The sequence below is a fragment of the Micrasema longulum genome, unplaced genomic scaffold (assembly GCF_059751315.1).
Source record: "Micrasema longulum isolate JH-2025_06_02 unplaced genomic scaffold, ASM5975131v1 h1tg001080l, whole genome shotgun sequence".
NCBI lineage: Eukaryota > Metazoa > Arthropoda > Insecta > Trichoptera > Brachycentridae > Micrasema > Micrasema longulum.
The window spans coordinates 22,233-34,993 of record NW_028278268.1 but is presented as its reverse complement, the minus strand read 5'-3'; the positions used below and the strand labels follow the sequence as shown (position 1 = coordinate 34,993).

Here is a 12,761-nt window from a genome sequence, read left to right as displayed (position 1 = left end):
GTTTTACGTTAGTAACTAACTATCTAACCGACTAACTAAAGATGTTACGATTTGTAATTGTCGAGTGTTCATTTTACTTCCTAGTGGGGTCTCGAGGTCGTGTACTATTTCCACGGCTGTCGGCGATTTGATGCCCTTCTGGACGTTTTTTATTGATGATTCAATTCCTGTACTATCAGCTGACAGTGGACGGTCGTTCTGGGTCGTTCTGGGGAGTCCTACAATTTCTTGCGGAAGTATTGATTTTAAAATTAGTTTGAACTGCGATATTTCATTGCTAGACTGGAAAACTGAAGCGTTTGGCTGATCATCTCACTCTCATATAACGGATTTATTTATTTAATGAACGCCCAGAGGGCTCTTACCACATGAGTTAACTAACTAACTAACTAACCATCACGCCATTTCCCCAGAGGGGTAGGCAGAGAGGATAGAACGCCACACCACTCTGTCCTGGCACACTTCCTTTGCTTCCTTCACATTCATACATCTTCTCATGCACGCACGTCGATTATTCCGACTTTTCACATGACCACTTTCAAGAATTTGTTGTACTTGATCATGCCATGTCTTTCTCGGCCTTCCTCGACTTCTACAACCGGACACATTCGCATCATAAATCTTTTTAGCCGTTCTTTCATCATTCATTCGCTCCACGTGACCGAACCATCGCAAAAGACCTTTCTTAATTTTGTCGATAATGCTTAACTCAGCCTTGCATTCTGCTCTAATTTCGACATAAGGGCACCTATCATACATTGTTTTTCCGCACATTCGCCTGAGGGATCGCATTTCAACAGCATTCAGTCTACTTTCGTCCCTTTTTTTCCAACTCCATGCTTCGCTTCCATACATTAGGGTTGGTACCAGAACTCCATTATGAACTGCTAATTTAGCCTCTTGCGATAGACACTTATTTGCTACGACAGACTTTAAGGCACCATTAACTCTGTTACCGGCACTAACCCTCCTTTCAATATCCTTGTCCATATTTCCATCTCTAGTAAACATACTACCCAGATATACAAATTCTTCGACCTGTTTCAAACTATCTCCATTTACTATAATCTTACATTCAGTCATAGTTACATTTCTTTCAAAGACCATGACGTTCGACTTTTGCACATTCATTAGCAAATCACTCTCCTTGCACACTTCGTAAACCTTTGTAACCAAGGATTGCAGTTCCTCTTCGCTGTCAGCTAGGAGGACTGCGTCATCGGCGTACAGAAGGCAACTGACAGTTAAATTACTCATTTTCGCTCCCACATCCACAGTTAAAAGTACTTAAATTAAAATTAAATGTTAACAAAACTAATTATATGAATATAGGAAACAAAAGAATAGAAATTACACCATCAATTGTAATAGAAAATGAAAAACTTAATGAAGTCACTGAAATTAAATATTTAGGTGTAATGTTGGATTCAAAACTTACATTTCACCAAAACGCTAAGATGGTAATAAATAAGATTGCAAAAACAATACCAATTTTGGGAAGGATCAGAAGATTTATTGATAAGGACTCCTGCAAAACTATTTACAATGCAATTATTGAACCACACGTTAACTACTGTAGTAGCATTTTATTTTTATCAAACAAAGAAAACATAGATAAACTAACTGTATTACAAAATAAAGCCTTTAGAATCATTTTGAAAAAAAACAGATACACGAGGGTAAAGTCGATGGTAAATGAAATGAAATTATTAACATATTAACAAATAATATTTTACAATACAATGATATTTGTTCATAAAATTATAAACTCTAATAAAAAAACAGAATTTTGGAAAAAAATTGATCGGAACCAGCGTGAACACGATCACAATACTAGAGAAAAGATCAAAATTAGACTTCCATTTAGGAAAAAGGCAAAGTCACAAAATTCCATTTTATTTAAAGCAATTAAAAAGTATTACGAAATGGAAAAAAATATTCATGAAGAAAAAAACATATCAAAATTTAAAATAATGGTCAAGACATATGTGATAAACAATTTATAAATTATGTATATTTGCAATTTTATTATTAGAACACACATAACAATATGTATGATATGTGTGCCCTACTTTAAGATTTAAATAAAGAAACATGCAATTAATTCTAAAAAAAAAAGATAGAAAGAGAAAGGAAATAAAGTGAAGATCAGTAGAGAAACACATCCAAAAGAGAATTGAGGGGATGGCCATTTGATGGATAGGATAGCTGATTTGATCGCAGCAAGTCCAAGAGCTCAGCGTAATTATAAGCAGTTCTGTGGATGATCAAAATACGCTGCATTTGGTTTACAAGTGCAGTACGCCATGGGAAGGGAAACGACGACGATGCTTGCGTATTTCAGCCTTTTTGTGTTGCGTATAATCCGGACTTCGATGACAGCATCGTGGCTCACCCTCCTGTGTTCTGCAGGTATCGAAGCGGAGGCCGTGATGCTGGGCCAGGCCATCTCCATGTTGCTGCCGGCCGTGGTCGGGTACAAGCTCGTGGGGGAGCTGAGCCAACTCGTGACCTCCACGGACCTTGTTCTGACCATCACAAAGGTATTTGTCTTTATATATAATTCCTCTGTAATAATTTTCTATTGGATCTGTAAAAAAAAATAAGGGACTATTTATTCAGTGCTCGTTTAAATCGTTGTAAACCCAAATCAAAAAAGGCCAGATCTTGTCTCGAGCTAACGATATGACAGACAGGTCATTGGAGAATTAAGGCCATAGTTTGTTCTATGCTGATCGATGAATAGTACTTCATTGTTTCTCAACCTACGAGTCAGTATATTGAATTTTTCTTGTCCCAGTAATGATGGAACATCAATTATACCATTTAGTATGCCGAACATATATATGGAGTCAATATTAGTTCTACGTTTTTGTATACTAGAAATATTGAACATTGACTCTATCAGCAAAAGAATAATTACCTCTCTCTAGTCCAAGCATCCACGTTACTTTTTGAAGCAAGCGATGTTGGACTGATCTAATGTGATTTATGCGAATATTAACTAACATTCAATACATTTTTTAAAAACGCATTCTTGAATAAAGTGCACCACTGTTGGTGAGAAGAGCTGAGTTCGACATTTGCAAAACGAATTGTATATTTGAAAATGAATTATTTTTTGTTTTGGAATTCAACCATAAACAATAACCTAGGTACGTACTTATCAATGAAATGTCTTTTTCCATGGTAATAGCAGGCAAGCCAACGTTTGGGCAGGACAACGTCTGTGGGGTCCTCTAGTATGATATATAGTTTAATAGTCTATCAACAAGAATACATGTAAAGGTACATTTTTTGTCTTAGGAAATATGACCACATTTCTGAATATCGTAGGCAACTGAAATGGCCCAAAATTAGACAGCGGAGAGACTATCACTCCCTCTCACTTCTGTTCACTGTACTTCATAGTCCTAACGCTCCTATATACCTCCGTCGTCGCTTATCAGTTCATGGTTTACCTCTTCGTTCTAATTCTCAAGGCACTCTCTCAATACCCATCCACAATTCCCCTTTCTTCTCTAACTCATATAGTGTCCACGCGGCTCCACTGTGGAATCATCTCCCACCCACCATCAGAGATGTTACTACATTATCTCCGTTTAAATCACGTCTGAAGAAACATCTCCTTTCTCTTCCTTAATCTCTCCTTTCCTCTTTGTTCCCTTTTCCCATTGAGTAATAGTTTTGATTTAAGGTAATTTATTAACAAATACGTTTATTTTTATTTTTATATTTCGTAAGCATGCAAGAGAAATCGACCAAGTGACAAAATCAATAATGTTCAGAGGAGCCATTTTATTGTTTTTCTAGAGTTCAATTGCTTCTCAAAGATCAGATTTTTCAAGTAGGTGGTTGGCAATTTTACATAATATGAACGGCACTTTTAACTTTAATGTAAAGTATAAATATATTTAAAAAACATCTGCAGGCGATTACTAGTAATTAATTTAACTCGGATAGAGTCTTAGCTTCATAAATAAAGTAATTTGCTTTAATACTTAACCTCAATATCAAATACATAGATGGCGCTCCAAACGCGCTAGCGAAAGCTTTCCTTGTTTCATGACATATATACTAAAAACCAAAAAATGTCACCGATATGGATATTCGCTAATAAGCGGAATGGGGAATGTTGTAGAATTCTACATAAAAGTGGCCACTTGAACCCAACCTATGACAGGTCATAAGCCCTGTAAACGCTCGAATATCCATAATCTTGAAACAAAAAATTCTACCCATCTCTGTAGTGATATAAATAATAATATACCTACTCCCCCTTGGGATAAAACCCAGAATTGTGTGTGTATAAATATGTAAATATATATAAACATACCAAAAATAATATTGTGTTATGAGGGTTAAATAAACACAGAAATACAAAATAAATTAAAAATAACAAATAATTACAAAGTGTTACATAATAATCTAAAGAGTAAATTATATTAATGAACTTTTTATAAAAAAAACCGTATCTGTCAAATACAAAACGTATACTAACTACTAACTCTTAACTAACTCTTCATTGGTGTGAATCGCCCACAAGTAAAATTGACTAACGGTTAGTTGGTCAATTCTTTGGATCTTAAATTTACTAATAAAAGTGACTATGTGTGTTGGTCAGTTTTACTTGTCAAAAATCTGTGAGCTTCTATCAAATGGTCACATATTTTACAAATTAAATTCTTTTTAGAGTGTCGGATCGACTTGGCATTTTTACGCGTCAAGCATTATGCTAATATTCGTACTGTTAGAACTTTTGACTGTGAGCGGTACACTGATAAGTTGTAGAAAACTTAGAAGGAGGCTATGTCAGGGGTAGTCTTCTTCCTCAGGATTGTCCACCAATGATAACACTCGTGCAGAACTTAATAATTTATTTTATCAATAGGGGAACAAGTACAATTATTTATGCGGGCGTATAGCTATCGAATAATAATGACACAGTTGGGATGTGCAATCCCCCTTTTATATGGTTCAATTACCACAAATATCCTGATTATTGCGTCGTATTCCAGAACTTACTAATAGGAATTTTTAATGCATCAACAGGATAAATAATCAGTTAATTATGACGGGATTTCAGGAATTAAAAATGCGTATTTTCCATATATAAACAGGATAAAACTATCAATTTAACTATCAAAAGGAAGACGCTTAATCACAAAATGACAACATGGAAAAATCTCAATTATGAGTATTGGTAATTCATCATGGGTTAAAACAGTACGATGTCAAAAAGTCAATAATCTCAATTTCGTAATTTTTGCAAATGGTCACATTTAATTTTATAACCACGATATCTTCAGCTTTTTAATCTGTATTTTCTTTTGAATATGTTCTGTATTGAATTATAAAAATGAAACTATTATTTTATTGGTTGGTACAAGCAGAAATTTCCATTTGGCAATAAGCCTGCCAATGTACAACAAGTTTAACGAATAAAATGTCTGTTGGCAGCATCTACGGCAGCTCGGCGTCGTGGGGAAGTTCGTGGAGTTCTTCGGGCCGGGCGTGTCGGCCCTCAGCATCGCCGACCGGGCCACGGTGTCCAACATGTGCCCCGAGTACGGGGCCACGGCCGCCTTCTTCCCCGTGGACTCTGTCTCCCTCAAGTACCTCCTGCAGACGAGTAAGGACCTTTGAATATTTGATTGTGACATATAAAAATACGTTATAGGGTATTATCACTCGAGAGGATTATCGGATTTAAACTACTCTACAAATAAAAGATTTTTAAAGATTCTCCTAGTGTCTATATAAGCCCTTATAATTAATATTTGCATTCATTATTTTCGTTTGGAAAATAAGGTCTTTCGAAAACGATCGTTTCGTAAGTTGGTAATAAAATTTGTCACAGAAGTTCACGAGTAATGCATTAATTTTAATGTTGGTAATGCCACAGGCTACAGATACAAATATAAGAAGAGTTGTCCATGCATATTATCTTAAGCCAGTCGAGTTTGATGATGGACGCTGTAACGCGATCCGAAACGTCGGTAAAAAGTACAAACGACACACGGCATAATAACCCAGAAAAACTTATTGTGCATCTTAACGGCCGTGAAAATCTAAGAAGTTTAATATTGAATCAGTTCAACATCGATTTTTAAGAAAGATAGGCTGGAGGTTGGGCTTATCCAGAGACCCATATACGTATAATGAGTTAGAAACTACCTTGAATATATCTTCTCTTCAAGACCGTAGCAATAAATCCGACCTTCTAGTCCTATTTAAAATTCTCAACTCACTCTTTGATGCGCCTGAACTACTGAGCTCGATAAAATTAAATATCCCAACTAGAAACCTCAGACAAAACTGACTCTTTCATACCGATAACCATAGAACTAACTATGGTTTCCATTCCCCTATGCCCAGAATTCTCAGGTCTGCCAACAAACATACCAGTCTTGATTTCTTTGATAACAAGTTGTCTTCTTTCAAACGATCACTGAATCAAATTCAATTATAAACACCTCTCTCCCGCTTCCACTCCCACAAAGTCTACTATTAACCATTTTCACCGTCTTTCTTATTTTGTTATAATAATTTTCTATGCATAAATGTGTCCATAAAAATGCCCATTGGGCGTATATATTAATAAATTTCTTGCTAACTATGAAACATAGTGATAGGGCTTCTCTATAGGTGACGCATTATTACTCTGAGCAAATTTCCCTATTACTGGGTGAATTCTGACTTGCATCTTCTTGGTGTGTAAATCAGTGCATGAGATCTCGCTCAAGTATAATTATTGGGAACATACAAACTGATCTCTTTCAGTATACAATATGTAGTTGTGTATTTTTATTTGTTCAGATCGGTCTGACGAAAAGGTGGCCATAATCGAAGAATATCTGCGGATCACCGGACAACTTCGTAACTACGCAGACTCCTCCCAGGACCCGGTCTTTTCTCAGGTAATTATAATACGCATATTTATCTTTAAATATATAATGAAAATGTTCGAAAATGCTATAAAAAAATGGATAGTAGAGCTAGGTAGAAGTAAAATGGATTGTCTCATACGCCCATACCAATATTGAATCAACCGCTCCACAACTGTATAGCTTATGTTAGGTTTTTGTTATTTTCATTGTGTGTTTTGTAATATAAATAATATAGATGTACATAAATACCTTGTTTTTAAAACTGTCTGAATATTTGTTAATTATCTTCGTTTTTTTAAGTTAGTCTTCTTTAACAAATTACAACAGGAATACCTTAAATAAGGGAATATGGAAGTCAAGGCATTAACAGGGCTAATGACCTGTCATTGGCTGGTTTAAGTGGCCACTTTACACACTGTAACATTCACCATTTTGCCTGTGTTTGAACATCCATATTTCTTCAATTCTTCCATTTGTTGATTTTAGTGAAGTTCTTTAACTGAAACCTTTATTGTTGCGATGAGATTCATCTGACTGAATTATTTCCTATACTAGGCAACGCCTGAAAACAATTTTTCAATTTTTAAACTTCTTCTTGGACCAGTTGGTTTCATTACAATATTTGAGTTTGTCCAAATTTTTCTTTGTTTATTCTCAAATGTAATTTCAAAAAAGTATATTGTTAAGTTTCCTCGGCACGGGAAACCCCAGTGAGGTCACATTATTTTTATTATTAATTATAGTTTGTAAGCAAAAAACATGAATAAATAAATAAATAAACAAATTCTTCTGTATGTGTGATGTCACTGAACTATTCCTAAACGGCTTAACCGATTTACGTGCGGTTTTCAGCGAAATGTAGATCTTTGCGCTGCGCGTGTTCGTAGATATTAAATTTTCAATTGAATCCGTAAATTAAAAAGTTCAAAGGATATCATTTTTTTTTCATCGATCTACCAGGGTTGCATTCGACGAAAATGCATACACAAAAAAATGAAAGGATGTTGTTTTTTTAAATAACGACGTCACTCCTTATATCTGTGTACATGTACATATACGTGTAGTATTTCCGGTTTCCGCTTAAAGCCCCCGCACCTTGTAAGGAACGTTTTGACCATAGAAAAAAAAGAGTATAATTTGTGTAATTTGACATTTCAACCAGAGATTATGTCAACTTTCTAGGTTTTTCTAAATCGAAATGTTCGTCAAAACAACCATGACATAGAAATGAGCAAATTACGATCAACTTAATGAAGTAATCAAAGCAATATTCCATGGATTCTTGTCAGGTCAGTGAAAGTAAGAACGCCAACCGTTTCATGACGTCACTACTGAAAGGTGACACACTGATTACGGTCATTTGGCGCGGTATTTGATAAATGTCACTTTAAAAAACATATCTTTGTAAATAACGCACAAAAAAAATATTTTTGCTTAGTTAAATAGTACGCTAATAGGAAAAAAAAGAAAACAGTGGAATTCCTCATTATCCGGAGCATAAAAGCCAATGTTCCGCATAATTTCAGGGTTGTCAATAATACCGCGCAACAATGGAAAGAAGTGCCTAGTTAAACACACATTACTTCTGGTCTTCAAACTGCTGTAACCGAGCATACCCTGACGGAACTCAGTGGGATTTTCTTCTGAACCCTCTCCACCACAAGAGAGTACTTCAACTCACACGGTCCTCGAATCACCGAGCCACTCTCGAGTCTATTTCGCACAATAGACTTACCATGTTGTTTTCCTTTTGTTTTGTGTCATTTTTAAATTTGATGAAAACCCGACACAATTTGCGTTAACTCCTAATACATAATAATGAGGAACTTCAGCCCTACGGGAAATTGGATACAAAAAATGTTTTCTTACGCGAGGTATAAATTAGAGCATTAAATTGCATCACAAAGTTTCTTGAAAATGTACGGAAAAAATAATAAAATATATTTTGATAAAAACGCACTACTTTAAATGACGTCACTGGTTCATGTGAATCAACCTGATCTGAGAGCTATGGAAGATTTCCGGTCTGCTTGTCGCTTCTGGACCAATGGGAAGAACTGAATGAGAATAAGCGGAAATGAACCTCTGACGTCACACGCGGAGTTATTTCAGAAATACAAAACTTTGAAAAATCGTAGCGCCAATAATACGATATATAAAAATTAATTTTTGACTTAGTTTAACAGTCTATTAACAAATATTTTTTTTTTTTAAAACTACTGAACTTCCTCATTGCATCTGTTTTTAGGTCGTGGAATTGGACCTCAGCAGCATTGTGACTTCGGTCAGCGGTCCCAAGAGGCCGCACGACCGAGTTTCGGTGTCCGATATGAAGAAAGACTTCTCCGAGTGCCTGACCAACAAGGTAAGATGTGTTTGCAGTAATTTGAGTGTCTGATCGACGAGGTAAAGACAGAGGGCTCTTACAGTATTTGGTTAAGAAATACATAAAGTATTATAGTAATTGACACAAAATATAATCCGAGTTATTTCACTAATGTGTTAATTATAAAAAAAAAAAGAAAAAGGACGTAAGTAAAGATGAATAGCAATCAAAAAGAGGAGAATTGAGGTAATGGTCATTCAATGTAAAGGATAGCTAATTTGATAGCAGCAGGAGTGGTGTGGAGCGAGTCCAACAGCTCGGCATAATCATTAGCTGTTCTGTGGATGCTCACCAGGGGGGGCAAGAATGGTGTGTGAAGTTTGTCCTATTGTACTCACACTGGAACTATTTATATTTAAAAGCATTAAAAAACTTACATTTTGAGAGGTGTTTTCTTAAATGTGGCAAAACTCAATACTGCTAGGAAAAATACACACAAAATATTGTTTAATCCACCTGCTATGTTGTGATAAAGAATGAGATATGAGTAATTAGTACTTATAGATATGAGAATTTTATAATGTGGGTATTTAAAAGTCTTAGAGAGAGAGGCCAAAAAGCTAACTGAACCGAAGCCGACACGGGACGCGGAGATTCTGTTGAATACGCGGTATTGTTAGCGGTAAAAATGCTGCGTGAGTTCAGATCATTTTTTCACCTCCCCGATGACGCACATGGATGGATTTAAATCTTCAACTGACGAGCGGGTGCATAAAGAGGCTCTGTGCCTCGATTATGATGGGAAGATAAAGATGTCATACCTTCACTTTGACGGTATAGTTGAAGATAAATTCCCTCTAGCGATTATAAATACATACTACCGACCCCCCACCTTCAAGTTTTGGGTAGCTACATCGATATGAAACAACGGGAAGCGTACGTCACAATACACATATCTTTGCTCCAAAATGATATAGCTTCAGTATGACGTCATAGTTGAAGATGAAAGTCTCCCGACCGACTACAAAGGTATACTACCGATACCCCCACCATCAAGTTTTGAAGTAAGTACATCGATTTATACCGACGGGTCAGAACCCCTCGATACGTTTATCTACGCATTAAGTGTCAAAACAAATTTCCACCGAGCACTTTTTCTTTTAATTATGATTTATATAAATTTTTAATCGTTTTGAGGCTGGCAATTTTTTTCTTAAAAGCCTATTAAAAATATTAGAGAGAAATAAATAAATTTTGAAGTCAAATTAAATTCCGACATTATTGTCACTTTAATAAAACGAAAGTCTAGAAGTGAAAATAATGTCGCTAGGTTCTGTCCTATTAACAAATAAGGCGTTCTAGGCGTTAGAAAGTTACCACTGTAAAAAAATAATATTATATTTTTTTCATCTGTTTTGCTATCTTTCTGAGATAACGTATCGAGAGTCGGCCTTGTAATCGCTCAGTACCACCTCAGTAGATAAATTCAGATGATCGTTAAGCATATTGTTTTAGCAATGCTTAAAAGTCATATAAAAATCATATTTAAGCAATCTATTTTTGCTTGAATTGGGATTTATTGGAGTTTATAATCGCTTTGAAGTGGGTACTTTCTATCACAGAAGCCTATTTAAAATATAAATGAGAACTATTTTAAATGTTAATGGCGTAAGGAACGCGGAGTAATGTTTGCGGTCATTCCATTGGCTAGTTTCGATCATATCATGTGGATATGACAAGAAGGTAGAACACATCGAGGTAGATGCAGATAGTACTGAAGTTAAGTATACCGTCTCGATATATACAGATGAAGATAGCAATCATAATCGAGGCACTGAAGTGGGGAAAGAAGCTGGCGGAAGAGTTCTTCGAGGGGCATAAAGAAGCTCGTGCCACGGCTCACCACATGGAAAATAGTCAACACGTTCTTAAACAATATCCTGTAATTTATTTATTTATTTATTTATTAACGGACATTGTCCATGTATACAATTTATAAGGTTTAAATATTACAATAAAAGAATAGTTTAAAACATTTAAAGAAAAAAGAAAGAAGCATTGACAAACATAAGGGACATCGAGACAAGATCTGGACTATTTATTTAGTGCTCGTTTAAATCCTTGTAAACTTAAACCAAAAAAGTCCAGATCTTGTCTCGAGTTAACAATACGACAAAGGCGGGGTCATTGGAGAATTTAGGCCATAGTTTGTTCTATGCTGATCGATGAACAGTACTTCATTGTTTCTCAATCTACGAGTCGGAATATTGAATTTGACTTGTCCCAGTAATGATAAAACATCGATTATACCATTTAGTATGCCGAACATATATATGGAGTCAATATTAGTTCTAGGTTTTTGAAGACTAGAAATATTTAACATTGACTCTATTTCAGCGTAAGAATAATTATCTCTCTCTAGTCCGAACATCCACGCTATTTTTCGAAGCGAGCGATGTTGGACTGATTCAATGTGATTTATGCGATTGACATAGAATGGAGACCAGACCACGGAGGCATATTCTAGAAGAGGGCGAACAGTTGAGCAATAAAGAGTTTTAATTGTACGGATTGTGATTGAGGATATTCTGTTAATGAAGCCAAGTAATTTCAGTGATTTATTGACTGTATTATCTATATGCTCGTTGTATGTCAGTTTATAGTCCAAAACAACTCCTAAATCTCTGATGGACTTGACTACATCAATTTTGGAGTTTTCTAATAGGTACTCGAAGGAAATTGGTTGTTTTGTTCTATGAAATGACATTATTTTGCATTTTTTAATATTCAGTTCTAATTTATTGACTTTACACCATCGGTTAAAAGAGTTAATGTCTGATTGAAGAAGAAAGCAGTCTTGTAAAGTTTGAATTATTTTGAGAATTTTGCTGTCGTCCGCGAAGAGCCATAAACAAATTGAAAAGTAGTCATGTGTTTTCCTGGAGTTGGCTGGGTTGGATCTTCTTCTTCGTGTAGAGTTGCAGTAACATTTGCATGGGCAGAGATAACCCAGTGATGATTATTACTAACACACCAATGGGCTAACCCGCTCAGGCACAAGTCTGCTTTTAGAATTCAGTTTAGTATATTAATTACATAGGATTCATTGAATCACTTATAAGCGTCCATAAATTACAACTATACAATACAATATGACAATTCAACTCGTATATCCAAATCAACAACACAATCAAAATCAACAAAATGAAATCAATAAACACGAATCTAATGCCAAGCTGTCTTGTCCTGATTAGAAGAGAATAGAGCGTATGCCATCCATCAATTATTCCTGACTTGTCTATCAGAACATGGCAGGTTAGGGTCGGAGAGATGCCGCTGTCTCAGACGTCACTAGTTCATATGTATCGACCGATGATGAGAGAGCGGTGTCGGCACCAGAACTCCATTGCAAACTGCTAGCTTCTGGATTGTCTTCTTTCTGGGCATGGATGCCAGGGATTCGTCGGGCAGCTTTTCAAGTTTGGCACGAAGCATTTTTTCTTTGCACGAGGACTTGTCCTCGGATGTCGTGTGCGTCTCCGCTG

The 12,761-nt window shown here is 35.8% G+C and overlaps 1 protein-coding gene across 1 annotated transcript in view; it reads left to right on the top strand.

Annotated features, from left to right (window-relative positions):
- LOC148277117 (cytoplasmic aconitate hydratase-like) overlaps positions 1-12,761 on the top strand; it is a gene marked incomplete at its 3' end in the record, with an annotated part of 55,795 nt that overhangs the window by 20,808 nt on the left and 22,226 nt on the right. The window contains exons 7-10 of the mRNA XM_088233256.1: positions 2,413-2,543; positions 5,461-5,632; positions 6,820-6,920; positions 9,139-9,255. Of these exons, the coding sequence (XP_088089382.1) occupies positions 2,413-2,543; positions 5,461-5,632; positions 6,820-6,920; positions 9,139-9,255 (521 nt within the window). The remainder of the gene's footprint in view (positions 1-2,412; positions 2,544-5,460; positions 5,633-6,819; positions 6,921-9,138; positions 9,256-12,761) is intronic.